The sequence below is a fragment of the Cherax quadricarinatus genome, chromosome 36, assembly GCF_038502225.1.
Source record: "Cherax quadricarinatus isolate ZL_2023a chromosome 36, ASM3850222v1, whole genome shotgun sequence".
Lineage (NCBI taxonomy): Eukaryota > Metazoa > Arthropoda > Malacostraca > Decapoda > Parastacidae > Cherax > Cherax quadricarinatus.
The window spans coordinates 5,518,653-5,537,952 of NC_091327.1; the positions used below are offsets into that span (position 1 = coordinate 5,518,653).

The following is a 19,300-nucleotide window of genomic DNA, read 5'->3' on the forward strand; positions in this document are numbered from 1 at the left end:
CAAAAGCTGGAGGACCATTCAGGGATTACAGGAAGGCACTGTAATGGATCAGGGAATACCTGTCGGGAAGACAACAGCGAATCATGGTACGTGGCGAGGCGTCAGAGTGGGTGCATGTAACGAGAAGGGTTCCATAGGGGTCAATCCTAGGACCGGTGCTGTTTCTGGTATTTATGAACTACGTGAGGGAAGGAATAGACTCTGAAGTGTCCCTGTTTGCAGATGATGTAAGGTTGATGAGAAGAATTCAGTTGGACAGGTATCAGGGAGAACTACAAAGGGATCTTGACAGGCTGCAGGCATGATCCAGCAATTGGCTCCTGGAGTTCAACCCCACCAAGTGCAAAGTTATGAAGATTGGGAAAAACAAAGAAGGCCACAAACGGAGTAAAACCTAGGGGGCCAGAGGCTACAAACCTCACTCAAGGAAAGGGATCTTGGGGTGAGTATAACACCGAGCACATCTCCTGAGGCGCACATCACCCAAATAACTGCTGCAGCATATGGGCGCCTAGCAAACCTAAGAACAGCATTTCGACATCTTAATAAGGAATCGTTCAGGACCCTGTACACTGCGTACGTTAGGCCTATACTGGAATATGCAGCACCAGTTTGGAACCCAAACACGTACGGAAACTAGAGAAAGTGCAAAGGTTTGCAACTAGACTGGTCTCGGAGTTAAGGGGTATGTCCTACGAGGAGAGGTTAGGAGGAATCGACCTGACGACTCTGGAGGATAGGAGAGATAGGAGGATATGATAACAACATACAAAATACTGAGAGGAATCGACAAAGTGGACAGAGACAGGATGTTCCATATTTGGGCCACAGCAACAAGGGGGTCACAGTTGGAAGTTGAAGACTCAGATGAATCACAGGGATGTTAGGAAGTATTTCTTCAGCCACAGAGTTGGCAGAAAGTGGAACAGTCTGGGAAGTGCTGTAGTGGAGGCAGGATCCATACATAGCTTTAAGAAGAGGTATGATAAAGCTCATGGAGCGGTAAAAGTGACCTAGTAGCGGCCAGCGAAGACGCGGGGCCAGGAGCTGTGACTTGACCCCTGCAACCACAAGTAGGTGAGTACACACACACAGTATAAGTCGCTAGGGGTGACTCTTTTTTTGTAAGTATAAAGTCACACTAATAAAGGTCTCTTTTTGCTCTCTGTGTTTTACTAATAACAGTTATTCTTCACGTTCACGTAGTTTCCATAACAGTTATTCTTCACGTTCACGTAGTTTCCATAACAGTTATTCTTCACGTTCACGTAGTTTCCATAACAGTTATTCTTCACGTTCACGTAGTTTCCATAACAGTTATTCTTCACGTTCACGTAGTTTCAATAACAGTTATTCTTCACGTTCACGTAGTTTCCATAACAGTTATTCTTCACGTTCACGTAGTTTCCATAACAGTTATTCTTCACGTTCACGTAGTTTCAATAACAGTTATTCTTCACGTTCACGTAGTTTCCATAACAGTTATTCTTCACGTTCACGTAGTTTCAATAACAGTTATTCTTCACGTTCACGTAGTTTCCATAACAGTTATTCTTCACGTTCACGTAGTTTCCATAACAGTTCATATGAGGACTGATATGTATCACAGCGGTAAACAACCACTTCACAAATATCATAAACTTATCTAATCATTATTTTCAGTATATTTTAATTATATTTACAGAGAAGCAATTACTGCAATCTGCAACAGTCGCCACAACAACTGGTCAATGGTCTGTACCTGTTGCTGGCACTAACAGAGGCTCGAGGATATGCAATGCTGGAGTTTGCATGGATGATGCTGCGTGTGTACAATGAAGGTAACTTGTACTCAACATTAAACACCTTAGTACTCTCATAACTTTATCTTAACTAACTTGGTATGAAGGGAAATATACATCACAGTAAACATATACATATACTGAATGTTTTGTTTTGTTTTTTGTAAAGAAGACTTCATTATGTCGTTATTTGCTTGTCAGTAGAACCTGCATAATATTATTCCTAATATATTTGTTATACTTGCAGGAAACTTCACAGTGGAGCAGGAAGTATCCAAGAAGTTGTATCTACAATACTCAGAAGATATAATGCGGGAGGCCAGGTCAGTGTTGGTGCAGGAGTCACGGGAGTTTATGAGATGTGACCCACGGACACACGTACAGGGAGAAACTTACGTACAAATAACTGAACTCTTGCAGGTATGTACAACTTGTTAAGATTTTAATGACACACAAGAATCAAGGGGAATTATTTTCACATATTTAAGAAATTGAAAAAAAATTAATGAAAAATTAGAAAGAGAAAAAGAGAGAGAAAAATATAAACAATATATATATATATCTATATCTTGTCATGTAGGGGGGTAATGATTAGGGGAATACCGGGGGTAAGAGGGAGTCAGTAGGTAGGTGACAGGCGAGGCAGTAGGAGGGATGAGTGCGGAGATTGGTAGGTAATGTGAGGTCACTGGTGACTACAACTTCACCTCTCATTACTCACCACACTAGTCACCCTCTCACTATTTGAAATAAAATAATGAATAAAAGAGCAAATGACGGGGAAAGTGAATATTACTATTCTACTCAAACACAGTTTATTATTAAGTCTTTGTACAATAATATATTTGGGAATAGGAGTACATCATTGGGGTGGTACATATAAGCAGTGAGACAGGGAATACAATAAACTTGGCGAAAATGAATGTAACTTACAATATAGTTCAGAGGACAGTTCACTACAGGAACTAAGCCACAGGTCCCAAGACCTACACAGCACAAGTACTGCTCCAAGCCAGTACTCTGCCCAGTGCCTCCAACAGTCTCCTCCAGAGACTTCAGCAGCCTTCTCCCGAGCCCTGCACCCCAGCAGCAGCTCCGCTCGAAGTCTCTCTGCTCAGAGCTCTGCACCCAGGGCAGAGCTCTATCCGAATCTCCCCTGCTCAGCTATTCCTTGGGCTTATATGGTGGTCCAAGCACACCCCACAACCACGTGTACGACCTGACGCCTGGATTTGACGCCAGTGACGAACAAAGGTGCTGAAACTTAAGCCGAAAAGGCGTGTCTCTGACAGACATTTGCCAAGGCAAGGTGACCGTATAATTGGTTAAATTAGGTCTCCCCAGAGACCTCACAAGCCCAGCTGAACTACATCACAATATATATATATATATATATATATATATATATATATATATATATATATATATATATATATATATATATATATATATATATATATATATATATATATATATCAATATTTCCTTTGGTTTATATAAATTAGATCCATTTATAATTAATAGAATTTGGGAAGAATTTAATAATACACTGGACAAATAATAATTTTTAAATTTTCTTGGGTAGAATAGTTTGTGGGTGAGTTGTGCAAAGGACCTATCCAAGTTGGGTCGGCGCGCGTCAGGTGTTTAACCGTTGTGGGATCTGATAGTGAGGTGCTGGCCAGACCCCTTATATAGCTTCCTTGGATGCTTTACTTTCATAGTTCCTTGATAGTGTGAGCTTGGAATTTCTCTATTCTTTCAGAGTGGTTGTTTTGCATATATATATATATATATATATATATATATATATATATATATATATATATATATATATATATATATATATATATATATATATATATCTGATGATAACACTTATCTGTGTTATCTCTCTGATGATAACATTTATGTATGTTATCTCTCCGATAACATTTATCTATTCTGTCTCATAATTTCTTTGATCAGAGAATATTTTGTCTTTTTCTCACAGTGTTAATGTTGTTAAGAATACCTTGCAAGGCGATACCAATAATTCGCTATTTTCCCTTCTAAGGTTTTCGTTCATAACTGGATAACGGCTCATCTGGCCGGTTACAATCTTTTAACAATAGAGTACCATTCCTCTAAACAGAGTTCTACTGCGTCGGTGTAATATTCACTGCTGTGTTGTCAACTTCACTGTTGTGTTGTCAACACTTCACCGCTGTGTTGTCAACACTTCACTGCTTTGATACCAACTTCACAGCTTTGATACCGACTTCACTGCTTTGATATCAACTTCACTGCTTTGATATCAACTTCACAGCTTTGATACCAACTTCACTGCTTTGATATCAACTTCACTGCTTTGATATCAACTTTACAAGTAGGAGTAATAATTGTGGCTCCGGGTGAAAGAAGGCCGGGGAAAAGAGTGGACAATAAATATTCTTAAAATATTTTATTATTGAAAATTTAACAAAATAATATGTACCTGCTGTAATACTTTTTCATGATATATATATATTTTTTTTCAGGGTTATATTGAGAATGAAGTAGACATGAATTCAGGAGGATCATGTTCACAAAACTGTGGCTATTATCAACACGCGAAGGCTGAGGGTTGCTACATGCCACAGTCACAGTACTGTGGTAAACACCGTCGCTGTCAGGGTACCATACACGACTGTCAGTTTTATGATGCGGATGCTTGGGTGTGCTTGTCTAGAAATCCTTACAGACGGTACGACTTCATTCAGTATGAGAGTAAACTGAGACTTGGACCCAACACAGAATGTGAAGGCTCAGAAATGAAGGTGGACTCCTGGTGGAGGTTCTTCTTCCACTGTTCTTATTGCCTGTGTCTTTGTGATGATGACAAGTCAGCCACCACTGATCGTTACATCAGCCTGATCCCAGCACTCAGTGATGTCAACAATAATAAGGTAAGATTCCTAAATTAAATTAAAATGTCAACCTTTTCTTTATCATCTGTTTCCCACTGATGGTTCAACAGTGTCTTGTAGTGAGGTTCTCACCACACAGTATAGTGCTCTTGTACTGAAGTTCTCACCACACAGTATGGGTTTAACAGTGTCTTGTAGTGAGGCTCTCACCTCACAGTATGGGTTTAACAGTGTCTTGTAGTGAGGTTCTCACCACACAGTATGGGTTTAACAGTGTCTTGTAGTGACTGGCCATGTAGTCAGAAACTGTAAGGCTGGAGATGATGTCCTGGTAGTCAGTAAATGGGCGGCTGATAGTGCTGTCCTGGGAGACAGTAATGGTGAAGCTGGAGGTGCTGTCCTGGGAGACAGTAATGGTGAAGCTGGAGATGCTGTCCTGGGAGACAGTAATGGGGAAGCTGGAGATGCTGTCCTGGGAGACAGTAATGGTGAAGCTGGAGATTTTGTCCAGGTAGTCGGGAATTATACGCAGGAAGGAATACATATAAATGACCTCATAGGGGACAGAAGCCATAGTAGGGAAACAAGTGTAGTCAAAGAAAAGATAAAACCAATATTGCAAACTAGAAATACCACAGGAAATAGCAAACAAGAGGACTCCACTAGCAATAGTGAGGATATATTACCAAAAACAACTGGTGGGAGCTCCATTGTTGGTGCTAGGGAGGATAGAAGTAAGACAGGGAAACATGCACCAACAGGGAATACAGTCACAGAAACCCAAGGCAAACGGAAACCAAGCCTGTGTACATACTATGCACTCGGTATCTGCTGGCATGGGAAATCTGGAAAAACAGATGGGACGTGCAACTATGACCACCCTAGAAAATGCCATGCACATATGACAATAGGAAAATGCAAACTCCCTTCCTGTAAGCTTTTTCACCCTGAACTGTGTACCTCTTCAGTACAGGAAAGACTGTGCTATAACTTAAATTGCCAGGCATACCATCTAAAGGGGACAAAAAGATACAAAACATCCAGGCCAGGGGAAAACCTGGGTAGCCACAGCCACTCAAGAGGGAGAGGTTTTTTAGTGCCAGGAAGGAAAAAAAACTGGCAGGAAATGGCAGAAATCGTACACCAAATCCAGTCATTCCTGGAGTGGAACCACAGTCGATGGCTTCCACTCCAAACCAACAGATACAGATACTAATGCCGGAAAAAAAATCCCCCCCCCAGTACCAACAATACCACCAGTCCGATAACATTCTTCTTTGCAAATATACAGGGTCTAAAGGCAGCAACAAACAACAAAATACCTTTCATCCGTGGACTGCTTGCAGAGGCAAAGGCAATGTTCGCGGCTTTCACTGAGACCCACATAAAGGATCACTTGGACAACGAAATATGGATCCCAGGTTACAACCTATACAGATGTGACAGAGTGAACAGGCAAAAGGGGGGGGGGGTTGGCCTGTACATTGCAGAGTCACTTGTTTGCACAGAACTGCTAAATGCCTCAAATGATGTAGTGGAAGTTTTAGCAGTAAAGGTCGAGAACCAAAACCTAGTCATTGTGGTAATCTACAAGCCTCCGGATGCAACATCCCAGCAATTCCAGGAACAGCTGTTAAAAATTGACCACTGTCTGGAAAACCTTCCAGCTCCTGCACCCAACATCTTGCTCCTGGGGGATTTCAACTTAAGGCACCTAAAATGGAGGAATATAGCAAATAATATTGTTGCAGTAATAACACCAGGAGGCAGCTCTGATGAAAACTCACACTCACGCGAGCTTTTAAATCTCTGCACAAAATTCAATTTAAACCAGCAAATAATAGAGCCTACTAGACTGGAGAATACACTAGACCTCATCTTCACTAACAATGATGATCTGATAAGAAATGTCACCATATCAAAAACAATATACTCAGATCACAACATAATTGAGGTTCAGTCATGTATGCGCGGAGCCCCAGACCGACATAATGAGATTAGTCACGAGGGAGCATTCTCCAAATTCAACTTCAATAACAAAAACATAAAGTGGGACCAAGTAAACCAAGTCCTAACCGATATAAGCTGGGAAGATATACTAAGCAACACAGACCCCAACTTATGCCTAGAACAGATTAACTCGGTGGCACTCGATGTATGCACAAGGCTTATTCCTCTAAGAAAAAGGAGGAGTAGATGTAAAACAGAAAGAGACAGGCGCTCCCTTTACAGGCGACGGAAAAGAATAACAGAGCGGCTAAAAGAGGTCAATATATCTGAAATGCGTAGGGAGACACTGGTCAGAGAAATAGCAAGCATCGAACTTAAGCTAAAAGAATCCTTTAGGAGTCAGGAATCGCGGGAAGAACTAAAAGCCATAAATGAAATCGAAAAAAACCCAAAGTATTTCTTGTCCTATGCCAAATCAAAATCGAGAACAACGTCCAGTATTGGGCCCCTACTTAAACAAGATGGGTCCTACACAGATGACAGCAAGGAAATGAGTGAGCTACTTAAGTCCCAATATGACTCAGTTTTTAGCAAGCCGCTAACCAGACTGAGAGTCGAAGATCAAAATGAATTTTTTATGAGAGAGCCACAAAATTTGATTAACACAAGCCTATCCGATGTTATCCTGACGCCAAATGACTTCGAACAGGCGATAAATGACATGCCCATGCACTCTGCCCCAGGGCCAGACTCATGGAACTCTGTGTTCATCAAGAACTGCAAGAAGCCCCTGTCACGAGCCTTTTCCATCCTATGGAGAGGGAGCATGGACACGGGGGTCGTCCCACAGTTACTAAAAACAACAGACATAGCCCCACTCCACAAAGGGGGCAGTAAAGCAACAGCAAAGAACTACAGACCAATAGCACTAACATCCCATATCATAAAAATCTTTGAAAGGGTCCTAAGAAGCAAGCTCACCACCCATCTAGAAACCCATCAGTTACACAACCCAGGGCAACATTGGTTTAGAACAGGTCACTCCTGTCTGTCTCAACTATTGGATCACTACGACAAGGTCCTAAATGCACTAGAAGACAAAAAGAATGCAGATGTAATATATACAGACTTTGCAAAAGCCTTCGACAAGTGTGACCATGGCGTAATAGCGCACAAAATGCATGCTAAAGGAATAACAGGAAAAGTCGTTCGATGGATCTATAATTTCCTCACTAACAGAACACAGAGAGTAGTCGTCAACAGAGTAAAGTCCGAGGCAGCTACGGTGAAAAGCTCTGTTCCACAAGGCACAGTACTAGCTCCCATCTTGTTCCTCATCCTCATATCCGACATAGACAAGGATGTCAGCCACAGCACCGTGTCTTCCTTTGCAGATGACACCCGAATCTCCATGACAGTGTCTTCCATTGCAGACACTGCAAAGCTCCAGGCGGACATCAACCAAATCTTTCAGTGGGCTGCAGAAAACAATATGAAGTTCAACGATGAGAAATTTCAATTACTCAGATATGGTAAACATGAGGAAATTAAATCTTCATCAGAGTACAAAACAAATTCTGGCCACAAAATAGAGCGAAACACCAACGTCAAAGACCTGGGAGTGATCATGTCGGAGGATCTCACCTTCAAGGACCATAACATTGTATCAATCGCATCTGCTAGAAAAATGACAGGATGGATAATGAGAACCTTCAAAACTAGGGAGGCCAAGCCCATGATGACACTCTTCAGGTCACTTGTTCTATCTAGGCTGGAATATTGCTGCACACTAACAGCACCTTTCAAGGCAGGTGAAATTGCCGACCTAGAAAATGTACAGAGAACTTTCACGGCGCACATAACGGAGATAAAACACGTCAATTATTGGGAGCGCTTGAGGTTCCTAAACCTGTATTCCCTGGAACGCAGGAGGGAGAGATACATGATTATATACACCTGGAAAATCCTAGAGGGACTAGTACCGAACTTGCACACGAAAATCACTCACTACGAAAGCAAAAGACTTGGCAGACGATGCACCATCCTCCCAATGAAAAGCAGGGGTGTCACTAGCACGTTAAGAGACCATACAATAAGTGTCAGGGGCCCGAGACTGTTCAACTGCCTCCCAGCACATAAGGGGGATTACCAACAGACCCCTGGCAGTCTTCAAGCTGGCACTGGACAAGCACCTAAAGTCAGTTCCGGATCAGCCGGGCTGTGGCTCGTACGTTGGTTTGCGTGCAGCCAGCAGCAACAGCCTGGTTGATCAGGCTCTGATCCACCAGGAGGCCTGGTCACAGACCGGGCCGCGGGGGCGTTGACCCCCGGAACTCTCTCCAGGTAAACTCCAGGTAAACACAGTATGGGTTTAACAGTGTCTTGTAGAGAGGTTCTCACCACACAGTATGGGTTTAACAGTGTCTTGTAGTGAGGTTCTCACCACACAGTATGGGTTTAACAGTGTCTTGTAGTGAGGTTCTCACCACACAGTATGGGTTTAACAGTGTCTTGTAGTGAGGTTCTCACCACACAGTATGGGTTTAACAGTGTCTTGTAGTGAGGTTCTCACCACACAGTATGGGTTTAACAGTGTCTTGTAGTGAGGTTCTCACCACACAGTATGGGTTTAACAGTGTCTTGTAGTGAGGTTCTCACCACACAGTATGGGTTTAACAGTGTCTTGTAGTGAGGTTCTCATCACACAGTATGGGTTTAACAGTGTCTTGTAGTGAGGTTCTCACCACTCAGTATGGGTTTAACAGTGTCTTGTAGTGAGGTTGTCACCACACAGTATGGGTTTAACAGTGTCTTGTAGTGAGGTTCTCACCACACAGTATGGGTTTAACAGTGTCTTGTAGTGAGGTTCTCACCACACAGTATGGGTTTAACAGTGTCTTGTAGTGAGGTTGTCACCACACAATATGGGTTTAACAGTGTCTTGTAGTGAGGTTGTCACCACACAGTATGGGTTTAACAGTGTCTTGTAGTGAGGTTCTCACCACACAGTATGGGTTTAACAGTGTCTTGTAGTGAGGTTCTCACCACACAGTATGGGTTTAACAGTGTCTTGTAGTGAGGTTCTCACCACACAGTATGGGTTTAACAGTGTCTTGTAGTGAGGTTCTCACCACACAGTATGGGTTTAACAGTGTCTCGTAGTGAGGTTCTCACCACACAGTATGGGTTTAACAGTGTCTTGTAGTGAGGTTCTCACCACACAGTATGGGTTTAACAGTGTCTCGTAGTGAGGTTCTCACCACACAGTATAAAACACCACGTCTTAGCTCACACAATTACTAATAATTATTATCTTCATCAACAGTATTAAACAGTATTATTAATATTGTAGAGGAAATTCTGTCAATAACTACGGACTTTTGCAACCTGGTGATGTTTTATCGCCAATACATCTTCACAGTGTTTGACTGGATTGAGTTACAGCTCCTGGACCTCTGCAAGATGTTATCCTCAGCTGTTGAGCGTGTTGAGTGTTTATCCTCAGCTGATCTGAGGTTATTAACCTACAGTTTCTAGAATATTTAAAAGAATTATTAAATATATGTTAAACAATATTGACAACTTGATGACTAAGACACCTGTGCAACAACTGTGCAACACCTGTGCAACACATGTGAAACACCTGACTGTTTTGATACATTTAGCGTACACTGGCCTTCTTAAGTCAAATATAGAGGTGATTAAATATGGAGACAGCAAGATCAACGACGAGGTAAACATGATGATATCAGTACATCAACTTTCTGCTATTGCTGTTGCGCACATTGAGGTACAGAGCGTGCATTGAGGTATAGAACGTGCATTGAGGTACAGAACGTGCATTGAGGCATAGAACGTGCATTGAGGTACAGAGCGTGCATTGAGGCATAGAACGTGCATTGAGGCATAGAACGTGCATTGAGGCATAGAACGTTCATTGTGGCATAGAACGTGCATTGAGGCACAGAACGTGCATTGAGGTACAGAGCGTGCATTGAGGCACAGAACGTGCATTGAGGCATAGAACGTGCATTGAGGCATAGAACGTGCATTGAGGCACAGAGCGTGCATTGAGGTACAGAACGTGCATTGAGGCATAGAACGTGCATTGAGGCATAGAACGTGCATTGAGGCATAGAACGTGCATTGAGGCATAGAACGTGCATTGAGGCACAGAGCGTGCATTGAGGTACAGAGCGTGCATTGAGGCACAGAACGTGCATTGAGGTACAGAGCGTGCATTGAGGCACAGAACGTGCATTGAGGCATAGAACGTGCATTGAGGCATAGAACGTGCATTGAGGCACAGAGCGTGCATTGAGGTACAGAACGTGCATTGAGGCATAGAACGTGCATTGAGGCACAGAACGTGCATTGAGGCATAAAACGTGCATTGAGGCACAGAACGTGCATTGAGGCATAGAACGTGCATTGAGGCATAGAACGTGTATTGAGGCATAGAACGTGTATTGAGGCACAGAGCGTGCATTGAGGCACAGAGCGTGCATTGAGGCACAGAGCGTGCATTGAGGCACAGAACGTGCATTGAGGCACAGAGCGTGCATTGAGGCATAGAACGTGCGTTGAGGCATAGAACGTGCATTGAGGCATAGAACGTGCATTGAGGCATAGAACGTGCATTGAGGCATAGAACGTGCATTGAGGCATAGAACGTGCATTGAGGCACAGAACGTGCATTGAGGCATAGAACGTGCATTGAGGCATAGAACGTGCATTGAGGCATAGAACGTGCATTGAAGCACAGAACGTGCATTGAGGCATAGAACGTGCATTGAGGCACAGAGCGTGCATTGAGGCATAGAACGTGCATTGAGGCATAGAACGTGCATTGAGGCATAGAACGTGCATTGAAGCACAGAACGTGCATTGAGGCATAGAACGTGCATTGAAGCACAGAACGTGCATTGAGGCATAGAACGTGCATTGAGGCACAGAGCGTGCATTGAGGCACAGAACGTGCATTGAGGCATAGAAAGTGCATTGAGACATAGAACGTGCATTGAGGCATAGAACGTGCATTGAAGCACAGAACGTGCATTGAGGCATAGAACGTGCATTGAGGCACAGAGCGTGCATTGAGGCACAGAACGTGCATTGAGGCATAGAAAGTGCATTGAGACATAGAACGTGCAGTGAGACACAGAGCGTGCATTGAGGCATAGAACGTGCATTGAGGCACAGAGCGTGCATTGAGGCATAGAACGTGCATTGAGGCATAGAACGTGCATTGAGGCACAGAACGTGCATTGAGGCATAGAAAGTGCATTGAGGCATAGAACGTGCATTGAGGCACAGAACGTGCATTGAGGCATATAACGTGCATTGAGGCATAGAACGTGCATTGAGGCACAGAACGTGCATTGAGGCACAGAACGTGCATTGATGCATAGAACGCGCATTGAGGAATAGAACGTGCATTGAGGCACAGAACACGCATTGAGGCATAGAACGTGCATTGAGGCACAGAACGTGCATTGAGGCACAGAACGTGCATTGAGGCATAGAACGTGCATTGAGGCACAGAACGTGCATTGAGGCATAGAACGTGCATTGAGGCACAGAACGTGCATTGAGGCATAGAACGTGCATTGACGCACAGAACGTGCATTGAGGCATAGAACGTGCATTGAGGCACAGAACGCGCATTGAGGCACAGAGCGTGCATTGAGGCACAGAACGTGCATTGAGGCACAGAACGTGCATTGAGGCACAGAACGTGCATTGAAGCACAAAGCGTGCATTGAGGCACAGAACGTGCATTGAGGCACAGAACGTGCATTGAGGCACAGAACGTGCATTGAGGCACAGAGCGTGCATTGAGGCACAGAACGTGCACTGAGGCACAGAACGTGCATTGAGGCACAGAGCGTGCGGTGAGGCACAGAGTGTGCATTGAAGCACAGAGCGTGCATTGAGGCACAGAACGTGCATTGAGGCACAGAACGTGCATTGAGGCACAGAACGCGCATTGAGGCACAAAGCGTGCATTGAGGCACAGAACGTGCATTGAGGTACAGAACGTGCATTGAGGCACAGAACGTGCATTGAGGCACAGAACGTGCACTGAGGCACAGAACGTGCATTGAGGTACAGAACGTGCATTGAGGCACAGAACGCGCATTGAGGCACAGAATGTGCATTGAGGCACAGAGCGTGCACTGAGGCACAGAACGCGCATTGAGTCACAGAACGTGCATTGAGGTACAGAATGTGCGTTGAGACCCAGAACGTGCATTGAGGCACAGAAAGTGCATTGATCCACAGAACGTGCATTGAGGCACAGAGCGTGCACTGAGGCACAGAGCGTGCACTGAGGCACAGAACGTGCATTGAGGCACAGAGCGTGCACTGAGGCACAGAGCGTGCATTGAGGCACAGAGCGTGCATTGAGGCAAAGTGCGTGCATTGAGGCACAGAGCGGGCATTGAGGCACAGAACGTGCACCGAGGCGCAGAGCGTGCATTGCGGCACAGAGCGTGCATTGAGGCACAGAGCGTGCACTGAGGCACAGAGCGTGCATTGAGGCACAGAGCGTGCACTGAGGCACAGAACGTGCATTGAGGCACAGAGCGTGCACTGAGGCACAGAGCGTGCATTGAGGCACAGAGCGTGCATTGAGGCACAGAGCGTGCATTGAGGCACAGAGCGTGCATTGAGGCAAAGAGCGTGCATTGAGGCACAGAGCGTGCACTGAAGCACAGAGCGTGCATTGAGGCACAGAGCGTGCATTGAGGCACAGAGCGTGCACTGAGGCACAGAGCGTGCATTGAGGCACAGAGCGTGCATTGAGGCAAAGAGCGTGCATTGAGTCACAGAGCGGGCATTGAGGCACAGAACGTGCACCGAGGCACAGAGCGTGCATTGCGGCACAGAGCGTGCATTGAGGCAAAGAGCGTGCATTGAGGCACAGAGCGTGCATTAAGGAACAGAGCGTGCATTGAGGCACAGATCGCTGCGCTGCAGTTACACAGTCAGGGGCTTCCTTTCTCGGATATCGATGCCACTGCAATACATGTAGTGTGTTGTGTAACCCCTGGAGGCAGTACATGAAGCCCTGGTGGAGAAGCCTCTGGAGGCGGCACATGAGGACCTGGCGGAGAAGCCTCTGGAGGCGGCACATGAGGACCTGGCGGAGAAGCCTCTGGAGGCAGCACATGAAGCTCTGGAGAAGAAGCCTCTGGAGGCAGTACATGAAGCTCTGGTGGAGAAGCCTTAAAGTACATATATGTAAACATATTTTTGAGTATGAATGCACACAGATTCCGCAGGTTAGGTAAAGTTTGTCAGGAAACAGACACGTGTTTTTTGAGGCTGGTCTTAGTCATATGATGACCAGCTGCTGGAACTTTTGGTCATCTGACCGAGACCTTCTGCTGGCTTACCGCATCGTAAGGGTTCTTAAATGGAGATATCGTAGGTTGAAGGTAGACACACTTGTGGGATGGTAACTATATTGTCAGTCTGAGATGGTGAGGGATGGAGCCCAGCTGCCTTGCCTGTCTGCTGAATGGTCTGCCGCCGAGTGAGAGCGGGGCAGAGATATGAGCCTACACATGTGCATCCCGTGACGTCACACAAAGCCACAGGCCTACAAGGGATCTCGTATCTAAAGCAGATGGATGATACTAATATGCTATACTATATAATACAGGGAATACAGGGATCAGCAACTATGCTGACACTGGCTTACCGGTCCACCTCTTGAAAAAATTATGGTTACAGATTCCACACCGATGACAATTTTTCCTGTTTGTGTTTCATGATTTTTTGCATTTATTACAGGTTGTGACAGGTATTCAGGTCATCAAGTTGAGAGGAGTGATTCATCTACAGGTACAACACGGTCAGACTCTGCCCCAGGGACACGTCAACACTTCTACACTACAGTGGGTTCAGGTGGAGCCTCTCACTATTAACAGGTACAACACAGGTCCAGGTGTAGCCTCTCATTATTAACAGGTACAACACAGGTCCAGGTGTAGTCTCTCACTATTAACAGGTACAACACAGGTCCAGGTGTAGCCTCTCACTATTAACAGGTACAACACAGGTCCAGGTGTAGCCTCTCACTATTAACAGGTACAACACAGGTCCAGGTGTAGCCTCTCACTATTAACAAGTACAGCACAGGTCCAGGTGTAGCCTCTCACTATTAACAGGTACAACACAGGTCCAGGTGTAGCCTCTCACTATTAACAGGTACAGCACAGGTCCAGGTGTAGCCTCTCACTATTAACAGGTACAACACAGGTCCAGGTGTAGCCTCTCACTATTAACAGGTACAACACAGGTCCAGGTGTAGCCTCTCACTATTAACAGGTACAACACAGGTCCAGGTGTAGCCTCTCACTATTAACAGGTACAACACAGGTCCAGGTGTAGCCTCTCACTATTAACAGGTACAGCACAGGTCCAGGTGTAGCCTCTCACTATTAACAGGTACAACACAGGTCCAGGTGTAGCCTCTCACTATTAACAGGTACAACACAGGTCCAGGTGTAGCCTCTCACTATTAACAGGTACAGCACAGGTCCAGGTGTAGCCTCTCACTATTAACAGGTACAGCACAGGTCCAGGTGTAGCCTCTCACTATTAACAGGTAAACTTAGAACAAGTCCACCACTGACCACTTGTCCATATTGAACTTCCTCTGCCACTCTTCAGACCAAGACATTAATTTGTCCAAATCCTCCTGAAGTTCACTGGTATCCTCCTCAGAATGAATCACACGGCCTATTTTTGTATCATCAGCAAATGTTATCATGTCACTTGTAATTCCTTCATCAAGGTCATTAATGTAAATTATGAACAACACTGGGCCTAAAACTGATCCTTGTGGAATGCCACTAGTGACTAATCCCCATTCAGATTTGACCCCATTAATGGAAACTCTGCTTTCTATTGGTAAGCCATGCCTTTATCCATGCTAGAACTTTACCTCCTATACCATGAGCTGCCACTTTTCTTAGGAGTCTCTTGTGAGGTACTCTATCAAAGGCTTTACTAAAATCCAAATAAACAATATCATATTCTTTATCACTATCTACTACCTCAAATGTTTTATTGAAGAACGTCAGTAAATTTGTCAGGCAGGAACGACCTCTCGTGAAACTATGCTGAGATTCAGGCCTCATTTAGTTTATGCTGCACAGTTCTGATCACCGTATTACAAAATGGACATAAATGCACTGGAAAACGTACAAAGGAGGATGACAAAGTTGATCCCATGTATCAGAAATCTTCCCTGTAAGGATAGACTGAGGGTACTGAATCTGCACTCTCTAGAAAGGCGTATAATTAGGGGAGATAAGATAAGATAAGATAAGATAAGATAAGATTTTGTTCGGATTTTTAACCCCGGAGGGTTAGCCACCCAGGATAACCCAAGAAAGTCAGTGCGTCATCGAGGACTGTCTAACTTATTTCCATTGGGGTCCTTAATCTTGTCCCCCAGGATGCGACCCACACCAGTCGACTAACACCCAGGTACCTATTTGCTGCTAGGTGAACAGGACAATAGGTGTAAGGAAACGTGTCGGAATTTCCACCCGCCGGGAATCGAACCCGGGCCCTCCGTGTGTGAAGCGGGAGCTTTAGCCACCAGACCACCGTATAAGTGTATAAGGTGTATAAGTGGAAAACAGGAATAAATAAAGGGGATGTAAATAGCGTGTTGAAAATATCTAGCCAAAACTGCACTCGCAACAGTGGTTTTAAATTGGAAAAATTCAGATTCAGGAAAGATATAGGAAAGCACTGGTTTGGTAATAGAGTTGTGGATGAGTGGAACAAACTCCCGAGTACCGTCATAGAAGCTACGACGTTGTGTAGTTTTAAAAATAGGTTGGATAAATACATGAGTAGATGTGGGTGGGTGTGAGTTGGACCTGACTAGCTTGTGCTACTAGGTCAGATGCCTTGCTCCTTCCTTAAGTGAATGTGACCTGACCTGACTGAGCTGCTTTGGGGATTAGCGTGGACGGTTACAAAGCATGGCTTGCTTCTGCAGTGTTTTAAAAATTGAGGTTGGAGAGTTGAAGGAGGAGGTCTTGCTTCTCCAGGAGGAGATTAGGAGGCTGAAGGTCCACCTCAATGGGTCTGGGAGAGAGTGTGAGGTGGCTGGAGTTGTGGGGAATGAGGCTTCTAGCAGTGAGGTGCAGTCTGTCTCTCGCTGTGAGGAGGCTGTAGGTGGGGAGGTAGCAACGGCTACCAGCAGTGAGGTGCAGTCCAGCACCTGCTACAAGTGGCGAGTGGTAACCAGTAATGGGAGGAGAATCAGAATAAGAAAAGTTAAGAGTGAAAATCTGAAGGTAGGAAATCGCTTCTCTGTTCTTCAGGATGAATGTACTTCAGTGACCAGTGAAGGTAAGGGTACTACTGCCCCTGCTAACAGAGGTAAGCGCATTCTTGTGGTTGGTGACTCTCAGGTAAGATATACTGACCGTGCTTTTTGTAATAGGAATAAGAAGATGAGAGATAGAGTGTGCTTCCCTGGAGCTGGTGTTGGGGACATAGTTAACAGGCTGGGTAATATCATGTCAGGTAATGGGAACAAGCCCATTATTTGTCTCAGTGCTGGTGGAAATGATATTGGGAAGGGTAGGAGAGAAGAGCTGCTAGGTAAGTACAGGTCAGCTATAGATTTCATTAAGTCTAAGGGAGGGGTCCCAATCATATGTAGCATCTTGCCTAGAAGGGGAGTAGGAAATGAATGGTTGTCTTGGGCAATTGGTGTAAAATGCTGGCTAGACAGATACTGCAAGGAACTTGCAATCCCATTCATTGACAACTGGAACAACTTTTATGGCAAACATGATATGTATGCAAGGGATGGGGTACATCTCTCTGGGGCTGGGGTGGTAGCACTTGTAAACTCAATTGAGAAGGCCATTGGTGAAATGCCTATGATTTTAAACTGATAGAAGATAGAGGTATGGGTGCGTGTGGGAAACAAGCAGGTTGCAACACTAGGGTTGGAATCAGTAAATGTATAAAAGGCATTCAGCATGAAGTTATAAATAAAGACAATAGATCAGGTCAGCAAACAAAGGGGGACAGCAGAGGACAGCAAGGGACTAGCTCCCTTAAGGTTTACTATACTAATATCAGGAGTGTAAGAAATAAGATAGATGAGCTAAGATTAATTGCAAGTGCAGGAAACAGATATTATTGCTATAACAGAGACCTGGCTCAATCTGAAAGATAGAGAGCTGCCCTCTGAATGTCACATACAAGTCTATAAATTATTCCACACTGACAGGGTCAACAGGAAGGGTGGTGGAGTAGCGATGTATGTCAGAGACAATTTAAATTGTTGTGTTAGACAAGATATAAAAGTAGAAGCGTCAGCCACTGAATCTGTTTGGTTACAGCTTCTCGAGGGTCGAGAAAAACTAATTTTGGGTGTGATTTACAGGGCCCCAAATCTTGATAGGGAGTGCAGTAAACTTCTATGGGGCGAAATTCGTAAGGCATCTACATACGAAAATGTTGTGCTAATGGGAGATTTCAACTATAGACAGATTGACTGGAGCAATTTGACAGGAAATTTAGAGTCAGGTAACTTTCTTCATACGATCCAGGATTGTTTTTTAAAACAGTTTGTGACAGAGCCAACTAGAGGAAATAACCTCCTTGACATGGTTCTTGCCAGTAGGGAAACACTAATTAATAATCTTGAGGTTAATGATGATCTTGGGGAAAGTGATCACAAATCACTCAGTTTTAATATATCATGGAATTCCCCTAATAATGGCAATCAAGTCTCCGTCCCTGACTTTCGCTTGGCTGATTTCATAGGACTGAAAAATTACTTAGGTGGGCTGAACTGGAATGACCTGACTAAGGGTCAGGTATGTGGTGATGATTGCCGATATGATGCTTTCCAGGGCATAGTTCTAGCTGCTCAGTCAAATTATGTTCCAAATAGGGAAATCAGATCAAACAAAAATGATCCTAAATGGATGAACAATAGATTAAAATATCTGATTGGTCAAAAGAGAGGCATATATAGGCAAATCAAAAGAGGAGAGGGGCAATTAAGAAATCGATATATTCAGTTAAAGAGAGAAATAAAAATGGGAATTAGAAAAGCAAAAAGAGATTATGAGGTTAAAGTTGCAAGAGAATCGAAGACTAACCCAAAAGGATTCTTTCAGGTATACAGAAGTAAGATCAGGGACAAGATTGGCCCACTCAAAAGTTCCTCGGGTCAGCTCACTGACAGTGATAAGGAAATGTGTAGAATTTTTAACACACACTTCCTCTCAGTTTTTACACATGAGGATACCAGCGATATTCCAGTAATGATAAATTATGTAGAACATGACGATAATAAACTGTGCACGATTAGGGTCACAAGTGACATGGTCCTTAGGCAAATAGATAAATTAAAACCTAACAAATCCCCAGGCCCTGATGAACTGTATGCAAGGGTTCTAAAGGAATGTAAAGAGGAGCTTAGCAAACCTTTGGCTAATCTTTTCAACATATCACTACAAACTGGCATGGTGCCAGATAAGTGGAAAATGGCAAATGTGATACCTATTTTCAAAACAGGTGACAGGTCCTTAGCTTCGAACTATAGACCAATAAGCCTAACCTCCATAGTGGGAAAATTTATGGAATCAATAATTGCCGAGGCAGTTCGTAGCCACCTTG

The 19,300-nt window shown here is 44.2% G+C and overlaps 1 protein-coding gene across 1 annotated transcript in view; it reads left to right on the top strand.

Moving 5' to 3' along the window:
- The first annotated feature begins 1,663 nt into the window (after window positions 1-1,663).
- Window positions 1,664-19,300, top strand: part of LOC128691426 (uncharacterized) — a 25,775-nt gene continuing 8,138 nt past the window's right edge. The window contains exons 1-4 of the mRNA XM_053780298.2: window positions 1,664-1,820; window positions 2,029-2,201; window positions 4,301-4,708; window positions 14,423-14,559. Coding sequence (XP_053636273.2) covers window positions 1,778-1,820; window positions 2,029-2,201; window positions 4,301-4,708; window positions 14,423-14,559 — 761 coding nt within the window. The 5' untranslated portion in view covers window positions 1,664-1,777. The remainder of the gene's footprint in view (window positions 1,821-2,028; window positions 2,202-4,300; window positions 4,709-14,422; window positions 14,560-19,300) is intronic.